The sequence below is a fragment of the Lepisosteus platostomus genome, chromosome 9 (assembly GCF_059453375.1).
Source record: "Lepisosteus platostomus isolate fLepPlt1 chromosome 9, fLepPlt1.hap1, whole genome shotgun sequence".
In the NCBI taxonomy this organism is placed as follows: Eukaryota; Metazoa; Chordata; class Actinopteri; order Semionotiformes; family Lepisosteidae; genus Lepisosteus; species Lepisosteus platostomus.
In genome coordinates this window covers 795,926-814,933 of record NC_142619.1, presented here as the reverse complement: position 1 = coordinate 814,933, position 19,008 = coordinate 795,926, and the positions used below count along the sequence as shown (strand labels likewise).

General features: G+C 50.4%; 3 protein-coding genes and 1 non-coding gene across 5 annotated transcripts; 1 reads left to right on the top strand and 3 right to left on the bottom strand.

Annotated features, from left to right (window-relative positions):
• Positions 1–407: 407 nt before the first annotated feature.
• On the bottom strand, positions 408–478 carry trnag-gcc (transfer RNA glycine (anticodon GCC)). Its single transcript has one exon. It is a non-coding gene; the product is annotated as a tRNA-Gly (tRNA).
• A 3,383-nt stretch (positions 479–3,861) lies between these two features.
• On the top strand, positions 3,862–8,791 carry LOC148654261 (uncharacterized). Its single transcript, XM_088646150.1, has one exon. The coding sequence runs from the start codon at positions 3,862–3,864 to the stop codon at positions 6,517–6,519; it is 2,658 nt and encodes an 885-aa protein (XP_088502276.1). The 3' UTR covers positions 6,520–8,791.
• A 1,463-nt stretch (positions 8,792–10,254) lies between these two features.
• Positions 10,255–13,350, bottom strand: LOC148654260 (GTPase IMAP family member 7-like). Of its 2 annotated transcripts, XM_088646210.1 has the most exons (3): positions 13,220–13,350; positions 10,909–11,684; positions 10,255–10,842 (listed from the first exon to the last, which is right to left on the bottom strand). In XM_088646210.1, the coding sequence occupies exons 1-3, from the start codon at positions 13,224–13,226 to the stop codon at positions 10,606–10,608; spliced, it is 1,020 nt and encodes a 339-aa protein (XP_088502336.1). In that variant the 5' UTR covers positions 13,227–13,350; the 3' UTR covers positions 10,255–10,605. The 2 variants fall into 2 exon arrangements, with proteins under 2 accessions (XP_088502336.1, XP_088502335.1); XM_088646209.1 differs by having other exon boundaries at positions 10,255–11,684.
• A 526-nt stretch (positions 13,351–13,876) lies between these two features.
• Positions 13,877–18,015, bottom strand: LOC148654259 (GTPase IMAP family member 7-like). The gene is made up of 2 exons (XM_088646202.1): positions 17,866–18,015; positions 13,877–16,281 (listed from the first exon to the last, which is right to left on the bottom strand). Exons 1-2 carry the CDS (start codon positions 17,870–17,872, stop codon positions 15,044–15,046), a joined length of 1,245 nt encoding a protein of 414 aa, XP_088502328.1. The 5' UTR covers positions 17,873–18,015; the 3' UTR covers positions 13,877–15,043.
• Between the last annotated feature and the right edge of the window lie 993 nt (positions 18,016–19,008).

The window sequence follows — 19,008 nt, the reverse complement described above, 5'->3', positions numbered from 1 at the left end:
ATTTCATTTCATTTCATTACAGGACGGCGCTTTGCGACGTGGCTTTTTTCGAGAGCGCTGTGTAGAATAAGGTCTACTGTCCTGATACGGCAGAACACACGTCCGCAATTTCCCTCACGGGGTCAATAAAGTATCTCAGTTCAGTTCAGTTCAGTTCAAGGTGCTTTATTAGCATGACCGATAGGTACAATCAGTGTTGCCAAAGCAAATAAAAATAATAAAATTAACATAGAACAAAACAAAAAATAGAAGTAAAATAAAATCTACAGACATGTTACAGACATTTACAACAAAGACATATTATATAATATTGACATAAATATCTCTCTCTCTAACAGAAGAGGCGATCGAGACGCGGGGCTGGAGCGGCCCGGCCCGTGTTTTCGGGGTGTAAAAGCGATGACCGCTGCATTGGCCGGGAATCGAACCCGGGCCTCCCGCGTGGCAGGCGAGAATTCTACCACTGAACCACCAATGCGCACGTGATGAGCCCTCCAGTTCCGCCGCAGTTCCGTGTCTCTGCCGAGCGAGCAGCGGAGATTTCTGAGACACTCCGTCACAATACTCATATTAGAAATCTTTGCAAACCCCATCTTATCCCTTCTTGTTTGTCTTTTTGGAATGCAATGTTTGAAAATATAAACCGGAAGTTAGTTTGGACAATTCCTGATAGATTTTGTAGTACAAATAAAGTTAAAGAGATATCGTTTAAAATCATTCATAAATTTCATCCAGTGGAATTAGTACTCTTTAAATTTAAGCATGAGCAGGATGATCTGTGTGTGTTTTGTCGGGCGGAAAAGGAATCTTTGGTGCATTTATTTGGTAGGTGTAGGTTTGTGAAGTTGTTTTGGACGGATTTACAGAGTTTTGTTTGTAGGCAGTTAAAGGTGTTTTTTAGATTGAAGGATTTTGACATTTTATTGTACTGTTTAGTAGAAAATTTGGAAAAAGAGCATTTATTTATAGTCAATTTATTAATCATTCTTGGTAAATTTCACATCCATAAATCCAAATGGTCTAATAATACTCCCCTTTTTAGTTCTTTTGAGGTGGAGCTGAAACATTATTTAAATTCTATTAAAAATGTGAGAAATAATAAAGCACGGAAAACATATGATATATGTAAAAAATACAAGTTAATCATATAACTTACTTATTACCTCTGGTGGTTAATTGTTTATTTTTCTGTTTGTGTTTGTTCTCTTGTACCTAATTTGATCTTCTGATTGTATTTGTATTTGTAAATTATTTACAAGTTTAATAAAAAATTCTTTAAAAAAAAAATGTCTGAGACACTCCGGGCCTGGACCAGACACTCTTCCCCCAAATAATAACACGTCTAATCCCAGAATCCCCCCCCCACACACACACAAACACACCTGCCAGAATCAGAGCAGCTCCCAGCTCCGGCGACTGCCCTTCCCTAATAATAATAATAATAATAATAATAATAATAATAATAATAATAATAATAATAATAATAATAATAATGAGCCTCACCTGATGTCTGTAGATGTGTTATTAATTGTCTAGGCTTTGGCAACACTGTGAGCCAGCGGTTCGGTAAGGCTCTTTGAATTAAACCGGTCTGAATTGGACTCAAGATCCTGTTCCGATTCTGGTGCCGCAGGTAAAACCCCGCAGCCCCGGTGTGGGGTAACAATACTCTCTTTTATTTTTCTACGGAAACTGATGGCGGCGAAACAGCCACCGCGGGTGTCGCCTGCAGTGAGCACAGAAATAGTGCTGCTGCTTTTTTTTACAGTTTGGCTCTCCAGCCACGGCTGAGACCGGCCCCGCCACCTGCAAGACGCAGTCTTGCGAGTCAATTCAGTTTAATTCCAGGTGCTTTATTAGCATGACCGATGGGTACAATCAGTGTTGCCAAAGCGAATAAAAACAATAAAATTAACATGGAACAAAACATAAAATAAAAGTTAAATATAATCTACGGACATTTAAAACAAAGACATATCATAAAATATTCACATATACTGTAAACATAGGGAGAATTACTGGGAGACAGACTATTGGGATTGAGTCTCTGTCTGCCGGAGTCCGCCTGCAGCGCCGCGGCGGTTTCCCTTTGAAATAGCGGACCCCACCCCGGGAGCGGCGTCGCCGCTTTAAGACCCGACTCGGGGGGGTGACGTCACAGGCCGGAGCCCGTTCCCTGCCCTGGCCCGGCGGCGCGAGTCCTTGGGAAGAGCTCGCGCCGGGGCAGCCGCCGCAGCTGTGCACGGTGAGCGCTGCACGCGTGGGCTGTGGGGTCGACCACGGGCTCGGGCTCGGGCGTGCAGCGAGGAGGAGGGGGGCGGTTCATGAGACAATAGCGGGAGGGCGGAGCTGGGGCTCCGGACACCGTCTTGAACCCCCAGCTGAAGCGCAGGTGGGGTCACGCTGCCGCTGCGTGGGCAGTTCGCGAGTGAATGCGTGCGGTAGAGCCCGGGGAGAGAGACCGTGCCATTGTCGGGGTGCTCTGTGGGACTATCGGGGTGCTCCAAGATATAAGATGGAGAAGAGATCACTTCACTGGTCAGATACAGTGTCTTGCATGAGGAATGTGTCTTCTCTCAGACCCCAGCTCGCTCTCCAGGAGACACACACACAGGGAGAGAAGCTGGGGGTCAGAGCGCAGGGTCAGACATTTATACAGCACCCCTGGAGCAGCTGGGGTTCAGGGCCTCGCTCAGGGGCCCATTGGAGTAGGATTCCTCTGCTGGCCGCGGGATTCGAACCGGCAGCCTCCCAGCCACAGGCGCAGATGCTGAGCCACAGAGCCACTGCTCTGCCCTTTTTTTAAAAAGATATTATATAAAGGTTTAAAGTGTGGGGTGCTCTGCTCTGTGAATGTCGGGGTGCTGTGTGCTGTGTGTGACAGTCAGGGCGCTCTGTGTGAATGTCGGGGTGCTCTGTGCTCTGTGTGACTGTCGGGGAGCTCTGTGTGACTGTCAGGGTGCACTGTGTGACTGTCGGGGTGCTCTGTGCGGCTCTGGTGCAGTTGGGCTGAAATGGCCTGTACCCCAGCTCAGCGTGGTCTGGGATCTGCCCTTAAACTGGGGGTCTCAGCGGGGAGGGTCGCCCTCCTTGTGCCTCAGGAAGTAAGCGCAGGAAGATTCCCTGGCTGTGTCTCCGCGATCAGACGCGCCAGGCCGAGCCGTGTCACGTGTCAACATACAGAGTGCCCCGGGTCCCGGGTGTGCTCGTGTGTCGCGCGGGTCTGGGCAGGGGTGCACTGTGGGAGCCCAGGATGGCTGGTACTCCTGCAGAGCATGAGAGGGACCGGGGGAGATGCCAACCGCAGAGTTTCTGGGGTCCCTGAGAGGCCTGCCCGTCGCCGGTCCTCATATACGGCATTGAATACTGCATACGAAGTTTCAAAGGGTTGAGTTCACTGAACACGCAGCGGTGTTAGGCTAGGCATCGAGCACCAGCCCAGAGGTACTGGGAATGAAGGGGTGCGCACTCTTCCCCAGCCTCCTCTTCTGCAGTAGGTCAGCCGCCTCTCCCAGGGTGTGAGCATCTGTTTCTCGCTTGCAGGGATCAAGGGAAAATACATTCCGGTCCAATTCATCTTGATTTCCTGGGAACGGGAGAGCAGACTCTCTGTCGGCGCTGTAGGCCCTTTGGCGGTCCGGGGTCAGAGCTGCGAGCACGTTCCCGATGTTCCCGATGCTGTCCTGACTGCCTGCTCGCTCCTGAACCCCGGCCGGATATTCGCTCCCCCTCTCCCCCCCTCCAGGAGCTGCAGGAGCGAGTCGGGCTCCTGTCTCAGGCGCCCGGGGGGGCGCCCCCTAACCAGGACACCCAGCGGGTGGAGAGGAGCGCGGAGGAGGTGGGGTGACAGCAGCCAGACGCATGGCGGGGGTGCAGGGTGCCACGCGGGATTCAGCGGTACGCATGCACATCGCAGTGGGGCTCCCCGAAACATCCGACCGCCTCCGAGAGACGCCGGGCGGGACCGTCCCCCAGCGGGGCGAGACCGTCCCATCGGAAAGTCTCCGAGAGACGCCGGGCGAGACCGTCCCATCGGACCGCCTCCGAGAGACGCCGGGCGAGACCGTCCCATCGGATCGCCTCCGAGAGACGCCGGGCGAGACCGTCCCATCGGATCGCCTCCGAGAGACACTGGGCAAGACCGTTCCCCAGCAGGGCGAGACCGTCCCATCGGACCGTCTCCGAGAGACGCCGGGCGAGACCGTCCCATCGGATCGCCTCCGAGAGACACTGGGCAAGACCGTTCCCCAGCAGGGCGAGACCGTCCCATCGGACCGTCTCCGAGAGACGCCGGGCGAGACCGTCCCATCGGACCGTCTCCGAGAGACGCCGGGCGAGACCGTCCCCCAGCGGGGCGAGGGGGGAGCCCAGCCGGCAGGGCCGGAGAGTAACTGTGTTCACGGGGAGGACCGGTCCGAGACGCAGTCTCTCGGCGCCGCGGGTCCGGGCCCGGCCCCCCTCCTGGGGTCCGATCAGATTAAGAAGGAGAGGGAGATGTGCGCGAGCCCGGACCCGCTCGCCGAGCCGCGGGTGACAGCGGAGCTCGGCGGGGGGCCGGGCGTCGCGAAGGCGGAGCGCGAGCCCGTGCCGGTGTCCGCTCACGTCAAGCAGGAGGAGGAGGAGGAGCCGGGCGGGGAGCGGCTCGGGGGGGGCAGAGCTCCGAGCGGGGAGGGAGAGAGGGACCAGGACCTCCGATACGGAGAGCCGATCCCGGGCCCCTCTGCCCCCTCCCGGAGCGCCTCCGCCCCGGAGTCCGCCGGACCCGGTCCGGACGGCCCCCGCTGCCTGCGGTGCGGCCGGGCCTTCGGGAGCCCCGGGGCCCTCCGGGAGCACCAGCGCGCGCACGCGGGGGAGAGGCTGACCTGCCCCCAGTGCGGCAAGACGTTCAGCTGCGCCCGGAACCTGACGGAGCACCGGCGCGTGCACACGGGCGAGCGGCCCTACGCCTGCGCCCAGTGCGGGAAGAGCTTCGCCCAGTCGGGCAGCCTGAAGATCCACGCGCGCACCCACACGGGCGAGCGGCCCTACCTCTGCGCCTACTGCGGCAGGGGCTTCGGCAGCTCGGGGCACCTGCGGTACCACCAGCAGGCGCACACCGGGAGGAAGCCGTTCTGCTGCAACCAGTGCGGGAAGAGCTTCGCCCAGTCGGCGAGCCTGAAGACCCACCTGCGCGTCCACACGGGCGAGCGGCCCCACAGCTGCGCGCTCTGCGGCAAGGGCTTCAGCATGCCGGGGGACCTGCGGCGGCACCTGCGCATCCACACCGGCGAGCGGCCCTACTCCTGCGCCCAGTGCGGCAAGGGCTTCAGCGACCCGTCGGTCCTCAAGATCCACCGGCGCGTGCACACGGGCGAGCGGCCCTACCGCTGCGCCCAGTGCGGCAAGGGCTTCAGCCAGTCGGGGGACCTGAAGAACCACCAGCGCACCCACACGGGCGAGCGGCCCTTCGCCTGCGCCCAGTGCGGCAAGAGCTACAGCCGCCTGGAGAGGCTCAAGGTGCACCGGCGCACCCACACGGGCGAGCGGCCCTACTGGTGCCTCCAGTGCGGCAAGGGCTTCGGCCGCTCGGAGTCGCTCGCCAAGCACAGGCGGGTCCACCAGCGCGAGGGCCCGGGGCCCGGCCCGTCGGGGGAGCAGGCGGCTTCGCCAGCACCGCCAATGCTTCACGGGGGCAGGAGGCTGTACCCCTGCGCCCAGTGCGGCAAGAGCTTCACCACGTCGGGCAACCTCAAGATCCACCAGCGCACCCACACGGGCGAGCGGCCCTACGCCTGCCCCCAGTGCGGCAGGAGCTTCAACCGCTCGGGCGACCTGAAGGTGCACCAGCGCATCCACACGGGCGAGCGGCCCTACTCCTGCGCCCAGTGCGGCAAGGGCTTCCGCCAGTCCGGGGACCTGACCAAGCACCAGCGCACCCACACGGGCGAGCGGCCCTACTGCTGCCCCCAGTGCGGCAGGAGCTTCATCCACTCGGGCGACTTCCAGCAGCACCGGCGCGCGCACACGGGCGAGCGGCCCCACGCCTGCCCCCAGTGCGGCGAGCGCTTCAGCCAGCTCAAGAACCTCAAGGCGCACCAGCGCACCCACTCGGGGGAGCGCCCCTTCCTGTGCACGGCCTGCGGCAAGGCCTTCTCCGAGGCCAGGACGCTGCAGTGCCACCAGCGCATCCACACGGGCGAGCGGCCCTACGCCTGCGCCCAGTGCGGCAAGGGCTTCAAGCAGCTGCGCTCGCTGAGGACGCACGAGTTCATCCACACGGGCGAGAGGCCCCACCGCTGCCCGCAGTGCGGGAAGGGCTTCAAGCAGTCCGGCGACCTCAAGGTGCACCAGCGCATCCACACGGGCGAGCGGCCCTACGCCTGCGCCGTCTGCGGCAGGGCCTTCAACCGCTCGGGAATCCTCAAGGCGCACCAGCAGGTCCACACGGGCGAGAAGCCGCACCGCTGCGCCCAGTGCGGGAAGAGCTTCGGCCGGCCCGCCACCCTCCGGAAGCACCAGCAGGTCCACGCGAGAGAGTAGCGCCTAGCTCTCCGCTGAGCTCGCGGCCGGTCTCTCCCGACCTCCGGCGCGCCTTCTAGCGGGAGAACTGGGGAGAGCACATCGCCCCCACGCACTCCCGCCTTCTGAGCGTGTGCGCGCAACTTGAGTCACGGTGTTGCGACGCTGGTTTTCAAGACGGATTCCCTCAGCTCCTCCAAATGGAAACAGTGTGACCCACAATGGGACCCACAGTGCCCCACAATGGGACCGACAGTGTGACCCACAATGCCACCCACAGTGACCAACAGTGTGACCCGCAATTGGACCCACAATGCCACCCACAGTGTGACCCACAGTGCCCCACAATGCCACCCACAGTGACCGACAGTGTGACCCACAATTGGACCCACAATGGGACCCACAGTGTGACCGACAGTGTGACTCACAATGCCACCCACAGTGACCCACAATGGGACCGACAGTGTGACCCACAATGCCACCCACAGTGACCAACAGTGTGACCCGCAATTGGACCCACAATGCCACCCACAGTGACCGACAGTGTGACCCACAGTGTGACCCACAATGGGACCCACAGTGTGACCGACAGTGTGACCCACAATGGGACCCACAGTGACCCACAATGCCATGTGCCACCCACAATAAGACCCACAATGCCACCCACAGTGACCAGGAGATTCTTCCACCGAAGAGCATTACCTCTCGTGCGAGGAGTGAGGGTCCTGACATGCTCCTGACCAACGAAGGGAACACATGCCCTGCCCTCATGAAAGACTTGAAGTAGGATATCCGTGTCGGACTGGAGCAGGAGGAGAGAGAGCTGCCCGCGGTTCAGTGGAGGACACCAGCAGGCCGTGTGTTCGGACCAGCGTGACCTCTCTCCCGTGTGACTGACTCTCTCCCCACCCCGTGCTGTCTGAAACGCGTTTAGATACCAGTAGCCCTGTAAAAGCAGAGCGGAGCTCACGATGTTCAGTCTTTGATGTGTCATTTTAACAATATTGTCCACGCTTGTGTTTTGGAGTTGGAGGTATCATCCTTGTATCCACATTTCCGCAGAGACGCGCGTGAACAGAGCAGGTCCAGATGACCAGAGACACTGGTTACAGCAGGCAGGCTGGGAGATCGAACAGATCGATCACAGACTCGTGACACAGTCTCACAGATTCTCGGCTCTCCGGGTGTGTGATTGGGTGCTGAGCTCGTTGTTTGCCCCTCAGGCAGGAGCTGTAGTAGAGAGCCGAGGTGACTCCTGATCGGACAGGTGTGAGTGAGGAAACACCAGGTGATGAAATGTTGAAAATCACAGCCTTGATTAATCAGCTCACCCACTGAGCTGCTTCTTTAATCTTCAGGGGTATATCTGCAGACCTCCTCACCTGCTGTACTACAGCTGTATCTTGTCTTGATTGTGGTTATTGTATATCATAGTGGTGTTCTACTGAAAGGATTCTTATAGCACACTACCGCACACTACTGCACACTACTGCACACTACTGCACACTACCACACACTACTGCACACTACTGCACACTAACACACACTACCGCACACTACCACACACTAACACTACTGCACACTACCGCACACTTCTGCACACTACCACACACTACTGCACACTACCACACACTACCGCACACTACTGCACACTACTGCACACTACTGCACACTACCGCACACTATCGCACACTACTGCAAACTACCACACACTACTGCACACTTCTGTATACTACCGCACACTATCGCACACTTCCACACACTAACACTACTGCACACTTACACACACTACTGCTCACTACCACACACTCCTGCAAACTACAGCACACTAACACACACTTCTGCACACTACCTCACACTACTGCAAATTACCGCACAGTCCTGCAAACTACTGCACACTACCGCACACTTCTGTATACTACCGCACACTATCGCACACTACCACACACTACTGCAAACTACTGCACACTAACACACACTTCTGCACACGATCACACACTACTGCACACTACCGCACACTAACACTACTGCACACTAACACACACTACGGTTTACTTTCCTTACAGATTAGGGGTGGAAAGCTGTTCAGGTGTTTTGGGGTGCAGAATACTGGGGAGTACAGCACGAATGGTGTGAGTCTGAGTGCATCCCTGAATCTCAGCTGAAGAGCTTTCCGCTGTGAATATTGTGTATTGTGGGGTAGGGGAAGGTTTGCATTATCTGTGTTTGTTTCACTAAGGATTGTGACCTGAAGCACATTTCGGGTGGATTAAATTGCAGCTGTACAACACGAGCCTGTGTCCTGTGATGTTCTGTATGTTTTTGGTGCAATTCTAAATGATAATTGGTGATATTCCGTGTTGTAAAATAGATTTAATAGATTTAAACAATCCTTGATGAGGATTTAAGACGTTTACACAGTCCTTCATGAAAACGTCCCCTGTTTTGGGTTTTAAGTGACCTGCCCTGCAGTTCCCACCTGCCCGCTCCGGTTTGTGTCTCACTGTTGATTGTGAAGAGGCCTCAGGCTTTTCCTTCGTCTTATTCTGTGTCTGTGTCACCATGTGTCCCTAACAGGAGGAAAGTGAAACTTCCGTCTTCACAAGGCCCCCCACACTGTCTTTATTAATCTCCCAGGCAGCTGTCAAGCAGTAGAGATCGCCGACACACTTCAGAAACAGCTCACCTTGAACGCTGTAGACTTCAGCTCAGGGAGTGAAACAGAGGCCTTTCAAAAACGCACGTTGTGTTCATTTGTTTGGGCAAGGTCTCTCCACTTCTCCGTCCTCCCCATCGACCGGCCGTCCGAAGTCACCCTGCTGAGCCCGCTGCAGTCCTGACCGGTCCTCACGGTCCAGAGCAGCCCAGCCCGGAGCGCCCCTGCGTCTCCTCAATCTGCTGCTGTATCCGTACGATTGGTCTGTCTCATCGTTCCCCGGGGGAAGAGAATTCCCACGCTGAACACAGACAGAACCCAGGACCCGAACGTCCGTGACTTTCTGAAGTTTTGCAGGGATCTCCGAGTCGCTGACGGCTCGCTTGGACTCGATGCAGCGCGGGAACGCGGTCGTCGGGATCGTTAAGGGCCGGATCCCTGAACCCCCAGGAGCGTTCAACAAGATCGCACCCCTGCGCCCGCCAGGCCGGTCAGCACGCCGTTCTGGCGGGGAGAGAGCTGATCCCTCGCCAGCTCGTGGGAGATCTCAGCGCCTGGTGTTTTACGGGCTCAGGAGCAGTTCCGCGGGGAACGGGGAACCAAGGCGTCTGTTGCTGATTAAACCAATGAAGGAGATTCTCGAATGAATCAGTCGGCCCTACAATTGCATAAGTAATTGAAATGCTCGCGCACTTGAAGCCCAAACTGGCACGCTGGGGAAAAAGATCAGTTACTAATTTATTGAAGACCCAAATGATTTTGAGCCACTGCAGTAAAAAACACAAAGCTGATTTTGCTTTCTGTACATCATAACCAAAATACCATATCCTCAGGTAATCTCCTGCAGTTTCACAAAGGTGTCTGGAGCTGGTTAAACCAATGATGAAAATTCTTTAGTCATTCAGCCACATAATCAATCACATGGCTCCAGGGAAGAAAATATATTTCCTATTGCCAAGTTTATTGAAGACAAGTTTGAGCCATATCATTAAAAAGCATTAAACAGGTTTGCTTCATGTACGTGCTGCCTGAAGTACTAAACAAACTCTCCTGATAGGACCAAGACAGGATACACAGACACACTCAGAAGAGACCAGGAATCCAGAAAACTGCTTTATTTGATTGTGGGAAGAACAACGCTGACTTTATAACTTGTTTTTTTGTTGCTTTACAACACCTTTCCTCCTCTCTTTGTGTAAGTCTAACAAAGACACATTTTTCAGATGATCCTGAAACCAAGGTACAAGCCGGCTGTGATGAATACAGATCTAGTCTAGGTGATACACGCTCCACAGTAAACACAGATTGAAAGATCATCAAACTGTCAAACATATTTTCTTTCGAATGACAGACGTAAAAACTCATAAAACCTGTTGTTGCGTCAGAATGGAAACAGAACTGCAGGAATGATTTTAGATGATGAATCATTCTGAAATTCTGATCAAATCTTATTAATCTTTCCTTCCTTTGCTGTTTCCAGCCTGTTCGATCACATCCCTAACCCCTCTCACTGCGCTCTTCACTACGGCTGTTATGCTTTGAGCTGCCTGATCAGCTGCTTCTGCTGGTGTTTCTGCTCCTGCCCCTGCAAGACCTCCAATAGCCCCCCCCACTACTGCCCCAGCTGCAGTGGCTACAGCAGCTCCAGTGAGCACAGGTGGAGCTGTCACCCCTGTTCCTGCTGCTGCCTCCCCTGTCTGTATGGCAGCAATTGCTTTTACAGCTGGTAGTGCATGTTTCGCAGCTGTAAATACAAGAGCAGGTAGGGCTACAGCCCCAAGAAAAGCCCCCAGTAGAGCTCCTGTCACTGTTCCTACTAGAATATTTAACATTTTCTTTCTAACTCTTTCTTTAGCCTGCTGTGTGATTAAATAGGGGTCTAGCTCTGGGCTCTCCTGTCGAAGGCGCTCCTCCTCTTCCTCAATAGCGGCTTGTGCTGCTTGTAGCATCTTGTTGGTGTAGTGACCTCCTCCGTTCTTCCTCAGCATGTCCTCGATCTTCCTCACCAGCTCTGTTATCTGATTCTCATCTCTCCTGTTCTCATTGTTGAAAACGTGACACCCGCCTCCACATTTCTGGACAAACCCCTTCAGCTGCTCGTTCTCCTGCACAAACTGCTCAATGCTCTTGTGTTTGAGCTGCTCTCCATGAGTGAAGAGGACCATGGTGAACTTCAGAGCTTCCTCTCCAAACTGCTTTTGAATCCTCCCCAGTGCCTCTCTCTCCTCAGGCGTATATCGACCCACCTCTATCACAACGAGGAAGGCGTGGGGTCCTGGGGCACACTCAGTGACACACCTCACTATCTCACGTCTCACATCTTCTTCAGGCAGCGTTGTGTCAAAAAACCCTGGTGTGTCGACCGCAGTGACACGTCTGCCACTGATGTCCCTGGTTCCTGTCTGACACTGCTGTGTTACAGAGCTGGGAGAACATGCTACTTTAAACACATCTTTTCCCAGGATGGTGTTTCCTGAGCTGCTCTTGCCAGATCCTGTCTTTCCCAGCAGAACGACCCTCAGCTCTGATCCTGGAAGAGAAAACGTGCAGGATCACTCCTGAGGATGTTGACACAAAGAGAATCGGACAGCCTGGGCAATGACTCTGAGCTGAACTGCTTTCAGCCCCATGTCTGATTAAATCTGGGTGCCAGGAGCCGTCATCATTGCCAAAGCTAGATGGGTTCTGCTTGGACTTGATGAAGCAGACTAGATGGGTACTTAAATAGTCAGTTAATGGAGTAATATCTGGAGACGAAGACGGGAAGACTGTCAAGAGTCAACAGTTATGACCTTGTGAAGTTAAGTTTCTTCTTCATGGCCCTGAGGCCACTCAGAAATGGTGGAGAGGAGAGGATTGCTTTCTCTAGGAGAGAGGTCTGCACAGACTGTCTGACGTCTCGTGTGCACAAAAAGTCACCCAGAGACCCACCGGCTCACACAGGGACTGGACACATCCCAGAGGGAGAGCGAGGTTCAGGGTCCTGACAGGAATCTGACTGATCATGAATGTGAATTTCAAAGACTTTTGTGATTTGATCGAGGTCCTGCATGACTGCTAGAGTGTACCACAAGGTTTAATCAGCTTAAACCGTTTTCTTTACAGAGGTTCTTAATCCTAAACCCTTGCATTTCCATTCCAAGTAGAAAATAAGATGCGAGAGGGCTGCAGGATTTTCACACAGGTCAAACCACACACACAGGAAGTCTGCTGTAGAGATGGAGTGTACTCGCTGTCTCAGCACTGTGTCGAAGTTTATCAGCAGTCATGTGATTTACAAGAAGCTGGAGCTGCAGCTCAGTACCTTACAAGCAAATAAACTCTGATTAAATACATACAGACAGACAAGGAGATCAACAAGTACAGATACACAGCTGGAAATCATCTGCAGCTCTGGTATTTCTTTGTGTCTTAAGAACCCTAAATACTTTATTTTCTCCTGGTTTTGAATGTATAAAGGATAACAATGTCTAATTGAGATTGACAGCTTGTTTTTCATTCTCTAAATGTGAAATACATCTACTGTGCATATGTGTGAGTGTGTCCTATAGGTGCATAATGAATATGTTATTTTCTCTGAACACCATTGATTTCAAGCCACTATAGTAAAGATTTTAAAGATTGATCTTCACTTAAAATACCAGCAGTGATTGAAATATGCATCCTAATATTATCTACAAAGCCAAACACACACAATGTAAAACATGTAACACAAATATTGGGTTCCTTTATGAGCTAGTCCTCATTGCTGTGTCCAGTGAGCTTATAGAGAAGTATCCTGCCATCATTTGTACAAAAGACACAGCCTCGTACTGTACAACACAAATATTGTAGAAACTACTCTGTACAGAACCATTGACACAACAGTCCTTTGACAGTTGACACAGGTAGACATGAGCAGTTTCCTTGTTATTATATTACACTTCTACATGAGTGTACTGTACAATGCAGAGATACATGAATGTTGTTCTTATTTCTGCATTTCCAATAGGCTGGGATGCTTCTAATTGAAATCACTGCTAGAAAACTGTATAGAAAGTTGTTATTAAATTTGAAGGCACCCACCTGTCATGTCTGTGCCGATGTTGCCTGTGTGTCACTTCTGAAGCTGTTGCTGCAGTTTTCAAACTGTGACAAACAGGAAGCAGATGCCTTAAGCCATCTGTGAGACTGAGGCTCACAAACCACATCTGTCTACTATGACCTTAGATGGGCAACGCAGAGCTTTGGCGATCCCAGTGCAAGGTAAGAATGTTATGATGACATCACTCTCTTAATTAATTAATGAACTATATTTGCAAAACTGATTATGAGCAGAAAATATCTAACTTTTTACGAGGCAAACATTTCTAATTTAAAATAACATTTAAATGCTGTTAAGTTAAATACTTGTACATGTTTTGTTTTTCCTATTTTGGCTGTTTTCCTCATAAAGATTGTGTTAGCATGTCTTGTGATCGAACATTAGAAGACTTTAATGTAAAAGAGAATCAAAACAATGTAACTTTTTCATTCCTTTGCTGCACATATCAGGAATGTACAACCAGGGGTGTAACAAGTGTTCAGATATGTTACTAAACACAGAGAGGGCATCCATACAAAGAGTGTAACAGTGCTGGATGTTTCCCTTGGACAGTGAACACTAGTTGTAGTTTATTAAAGCCACAGATCCTCAGTTCTGAAGAAAAATCATCGAGAATATTTAATAAAGAGACACTCTAATCAAAAATTTGAAAATAGTTTATTTGATCTGGCTGATTCTTCTCCATAACACGTCATGTGAAGCGCTGTGATAATAGTTCAAACAATAAAATAAAAGGGTGAAATTCAGGTTAAAATCAATCATCTTAGAACAACCAACTTCAAAAGAAAGACTGAATACAAATAAATCCTGAAGACTGAATACATATCTTCTGCTACAACAACGAAACTAATTCCTAGACAGTTCTGAGTAATATGTAATTAATATATAGAATAATTCATATGAAATTTAAAAAGTCAACATCTTTTACATGTTATTTAATGATCAGTAGAAAAAATCTAACTTCTGTAATGAAGCAAACATTTGAAATTCAGAAGACTTCAATTGTTGTTAAATTAAGGATGTTGATGTTTTGTTTTTCCCAATAAAAATGTTTAAGCGTCTCCTGTGATCAAAATGTCAGAAGAATTGTAACGTACAGGTGTGTGACAAATCAAATCTCAATTTCATTGCTTTCCTGTTCAAATCAGGAATGCACCACATTGTCATTTACAAGGTTACAGTTTTTCTTGTATCTTCAGGTTTTAGGACGACCTGTCTCTAATTCACTGGCCAGTCCTGACCTTCTCAGTATGTTTGTGACTATTTCTCATTTTTTAAGAAGGTCCAGTATTTCTTTATACTCTTCAGTATTTTTATCCAAATACGTCCCTGCTTTCACCCACTGTAAGAGATGGTTGCACTGGTCCTTGTTGATGATCAGTGAGCATGATGCGATTAAGACAGGTCTAGACAATCTGATAAACACACCCAACATCAAACTGAAGATTGAGACAATTAAACAGTGTTGCATGAGGATCTGTGTTAATGTTCACATCGTGATCTGTTTGTGTGTTAATATCACCTGATGACCAACTGTTGGACTAAATGATTTCCAAACCTTCACTGAGAGGTAGAGGTGATTAAAGTCAGAATATTCTATACCCATGCTCACACCGCGTTACAATTCAGACACCCTTCACAGCATCGTTTTTACAATTCAGAACCAAATGCTTCTCAAGTTATTAATTATAATGATTAATTATTGCTGTGAATGTACTGCTACACCTCTAGCGAGTTCAGCAAGCAGGTGCAGGCCTTTCCCGAGTGCTTCTCTGTTCTGTCCTGTTGTCCTGTTGTATCTGTCTCTATAGCTGTTTGTATCCTGCGCTCTTTGCCCTGCTCCCTGTGGTCTGTGGTAGTTCCCAGGCCCCCCTCACTATGTCCTTCGCTGTGTCCATCACTGATTCAGCTGCTTGCTTTGCTGCCCCTCCTGCTGTTTCAGCCTCTGCTCCTGCCTGTCCTCCGATGACTCCCCCTGCCACTAACCCGACCATAGCGAGCACGCCTACAGTTATACCCGCCCCCAGTGCTGCTGCCCCTGCCCCTGCTGCTGCTGCCCCTGCTGCTCCTGCCTCTGCCCCTGCTGCCCCCAGTATTTCTGCTCCTGCCCCTGCTACCCCTGCTGCCCCTGCTGCTCCTGCCCCTGCTACCCCTACTGCCCCTGCTTCTACAATCACTGTTGCCCCTGCTCCTACTATCTGAGCTGCTGATTTTATTCTCAATTCTTCTGCTGCCCTGACTACTGCTCCCCCAGTACAAGCTAATGCTGCAAGAGGCAGAACTACAGTCCCAAGAAAAGCCCCTAACACTGCTCCTGTCAATGTTCCTGCTAGAATATTTAGCCATTTCTTTCTAACTCTTCCTCTGGCCTGCTGTCTGATTGAAGAGGGGTCTAGGTCTGGTCTCTCCTGTCGAAGGTGCTCCTCCTCTTCCTCTATGGCGACTTCTGTTTCTTGTAGCATCTTGTTGGTGTAGTGACCTCCTCTGTTCTTCCTCACCATGTTCTCGATCTTCCTCAGCAGCGCCATTACTTGCTTCCGTTTACAGAACTTCTTGTTGTTGAAAACGTGACACCCGCCCCCACATTTCTGGACAAACCCCTTCAGCTGCTTGTTCTCCTGCACAAACTGCTCAATGCTCTTGTGTTTGAGCTTCTTTCCATGAGTGAAGAGGACCATGGTGAACTTCAGAGCTTCCTCTCCAAACTGCTTCTGAACCCTCTCCACTGTCTCTCTCTCCTCAGGGGTATATGTTCCCACCACTAACACAACGAGGAAGGCGTGGGGTCCTGGGGCACACTCAGTGACACACCCCACTATCTCACGTCTCACATCTTCTTCAGGCAGCGTTGTGTCAAAAAACCCTGGTGTGTCGACCACAGTGACACGTCTGCCACCGATTTCCCTGGTTCCTGTCTGACACCACTGTGTTACAGAGCTGGACGAACATTCTGCTTTGAACTCATCTCTTCCCAGGATGGTGTTTGCTGAGCTGCTCTTCCCAGATCCTGTCTTTCCCAGCAGAACGACCCTCAGCTCTGATCCTGGAAGAGAAAACGTGCAGGATCACTCCTGAGGATGTTGACACAAAGAGAATCAGACTGCCTGGGCAGTGACTCTGAGCAGAACTGCTTTCAGTCCCATGTCTGATTAAATCTGGATGCCAGGAGCCGTCATCATTGCCAAAGCTAGATTGGGTTCTGCTTGGACTTGATGAAGCAGACTAGATGGGTTCTTAAATAGTCAGTTAATGGAGTCATATCTGGAGACGAAGACGGGAAGACTCTGTCAAGAGTCAACAGTTATGACCTTGTGAAGTTAAGTTTCTTTTTCATGGCCCTGAGGCCACTCAGAAATGGTGGAGAGGAGAGGATTGCTTTCTCTAGGAGAGAGGTCTGCACAGACTGTCTGACGTCTCATGTGCACAAAAAGCTTTAAAATTAGACAAGTCACCCAGAGACCCACCGGCTCACACAGGGACTGAACACATCCCAGAGGGAGAGCGAGGTTCAGGGTCCTGACAGGAATCTGACTGATCATGAATGTGAATTTCAAAGACTTTTGTGATTTGATCGAGGTCCTGCATGACTGAGTGAGTGCACCACAACGTTTAATAAACTTAAACTGTTTGCTTTACAGAGGTTCTTAATCCTAAACCCTTGCATTTCCATTCCAAGTAGAAAATAAGATGTGAGAGAGCTGCAGGATTCTCACACAGGTCAAACCACACACACAGGAAGTCTGCTGTAGAGATGGAGTGTACTCGCTGTCTCCTGCAGGGGACACTAATGACCTTCTTTAAAGATCTCAGCACTGTGTCGAAGTTTATCAGCAGTCTTGTAAATGTGATTTACAAGAACCTGGAGCTGCAGCTCGGTACCTTACAAGCAAATAAACTCTGATTACATACAGACAAGGAGATCAACAAGTACAGATACACAGCTGGAAATCATCTGCAGCTCTGGTATTTCTTTGTGTCTTAAGAACCCGAAATACTTTATTTTCTCCTGGTTTTGAATGTATAAAGGAGAACAACGTCTAATTGAGATTGACAGCTTGTTTTTCGTTCTCTAAATGTAAAATACATCTACTGCGCATATGTGTGAGTGTGTCCTATAGGTGCATAATGAATATGTTATTTTCTCTGAACACCATTGATTTCAAGCCACTATAGTAAAGATTTTAAAGAGTAATCTTCACTTAAAATACCAGCAGTAATTGAAATATGCATCCTAATATTATCTACAAAGCCAAGAACACAATGTAGAACATGTAACACAAATATTGGTTTCCTTTATGAGCTAGTCCTCATTGCTGTGTCCAGTGAGCTTATAGAGAAGTATCCTGCCATCATTTGTACAAAAGACACAGCCTCGTACAACACAAATATTGTAGAAATAACTCTGTCCAGAACCATTAACACAACAGTCCTTTGACAGTTGACACAGGTAGACACGAACAGTTTCCTTGTTATTATATTCTTACACCTCTACATGCGTGTACTGTACAATGCAGAGATACATGAATGTTCTTCTTATTTCTGCGTTTCCAATAGGCTGAGATGCTTCCAATTGACATAATTGCTAAAAAAAACTGTGTAGAAAGTTGTTAAATTTGAAGGCACCCACCTGCCATGTCCGTGTGGACGATGCCTGTGTGTCACTTGTGAAGCTGTTGCTGCAGTTTCTGGAGTGAGAAACAGGAATCAGATGCCTGAAACCAGCCACCTCTGACTGCGCTGAGACTGAGGCTCACAGCTCACAAACCACATCTGTCTGCTATGACCTTAGATGGGCCTCTTCAAGAACATGAGAGAAGCCACAACCTAGAGGACAGGAGGAGCTGGGCTCATCAAGCCAGTTTGACTACCTCTCTGATGAGGAAGCGCACAGGTGGAGAAGCCTGTTGGTCAGTTCCATGTAACTGATCTTGGTCTGTGAGCTTTCTCCAGGCTTGTCTCGATGTACTAGAGCCTCCTCAGTCGTCGTGTGAATCACGTGGTTTAGGAGCAGAGCAGGATGTAGCCATTTCTGACATCAGACAAGAGACATGAAGTTACCAAGAAGCTCATGAAAGTACAGGAACACCAGGCAGTTTGATCTAGAAATGTGAAGAGTAGAAACGACACTCGGGCACAGCTGAGTCTTCCTCTTCCTCAACACAGGCCGTTCATCATCACCATCAGCTGCAGGACTGCTCTTAATGGAGACATGACAGCTGCTCATCAAGAGAACTTTAGAATTTTCTAATACTAATTACTCATATTTCTAACAGCTGTGTACATCAGGAGATCGAGAAACCGCAGAATGAAAGTGTATTCAGAGAGTGTATTGGTGTATTGGATATCATTCATTCCACAGGCACTTTTCTGCTTGGTTCCTGACACACTTGTGAACAAGCTGAACCTGCTCTTGGCTCAGTGTTTGGAATCGGTGTCAGTGTTTAGGGGGCTTGTGACAAACTCCTCCATCCTAGGCTCTAAGGGAAAGATAAACGTGGGGTCAAACTCGAAAGTTCAATCCATGCCCTTTACTCCTGAAAGCCCCCTCTCTGTAGGGAATTACAATTTTCAAAAGTTGTGGGGGCTTAGCAACGCAGAGCTTTGGCAATCCCAGTGCAAGGTAAGAATGTTATGATGACATCACTTTCTTAATTAATTAATTAATTAATTAATTAATTAATTAACTATATTTGCAGTACGTCTTACCAGGCTGCAATCAGAGTGGAGGTGAACCATTGTGATGATGGCTTGAGCTCTGGCTCCTTATCTT

Bases quoted from the DNA above. Each gene is read 5' to 3' on its own strand.
- LOC148654261 (XM_088646150.1), top strand. From the start codon at position 3,862: ATGGCGGGGGTGCAGGGTGCCACGCGGGATTCAGCGGTACGCATGCAC.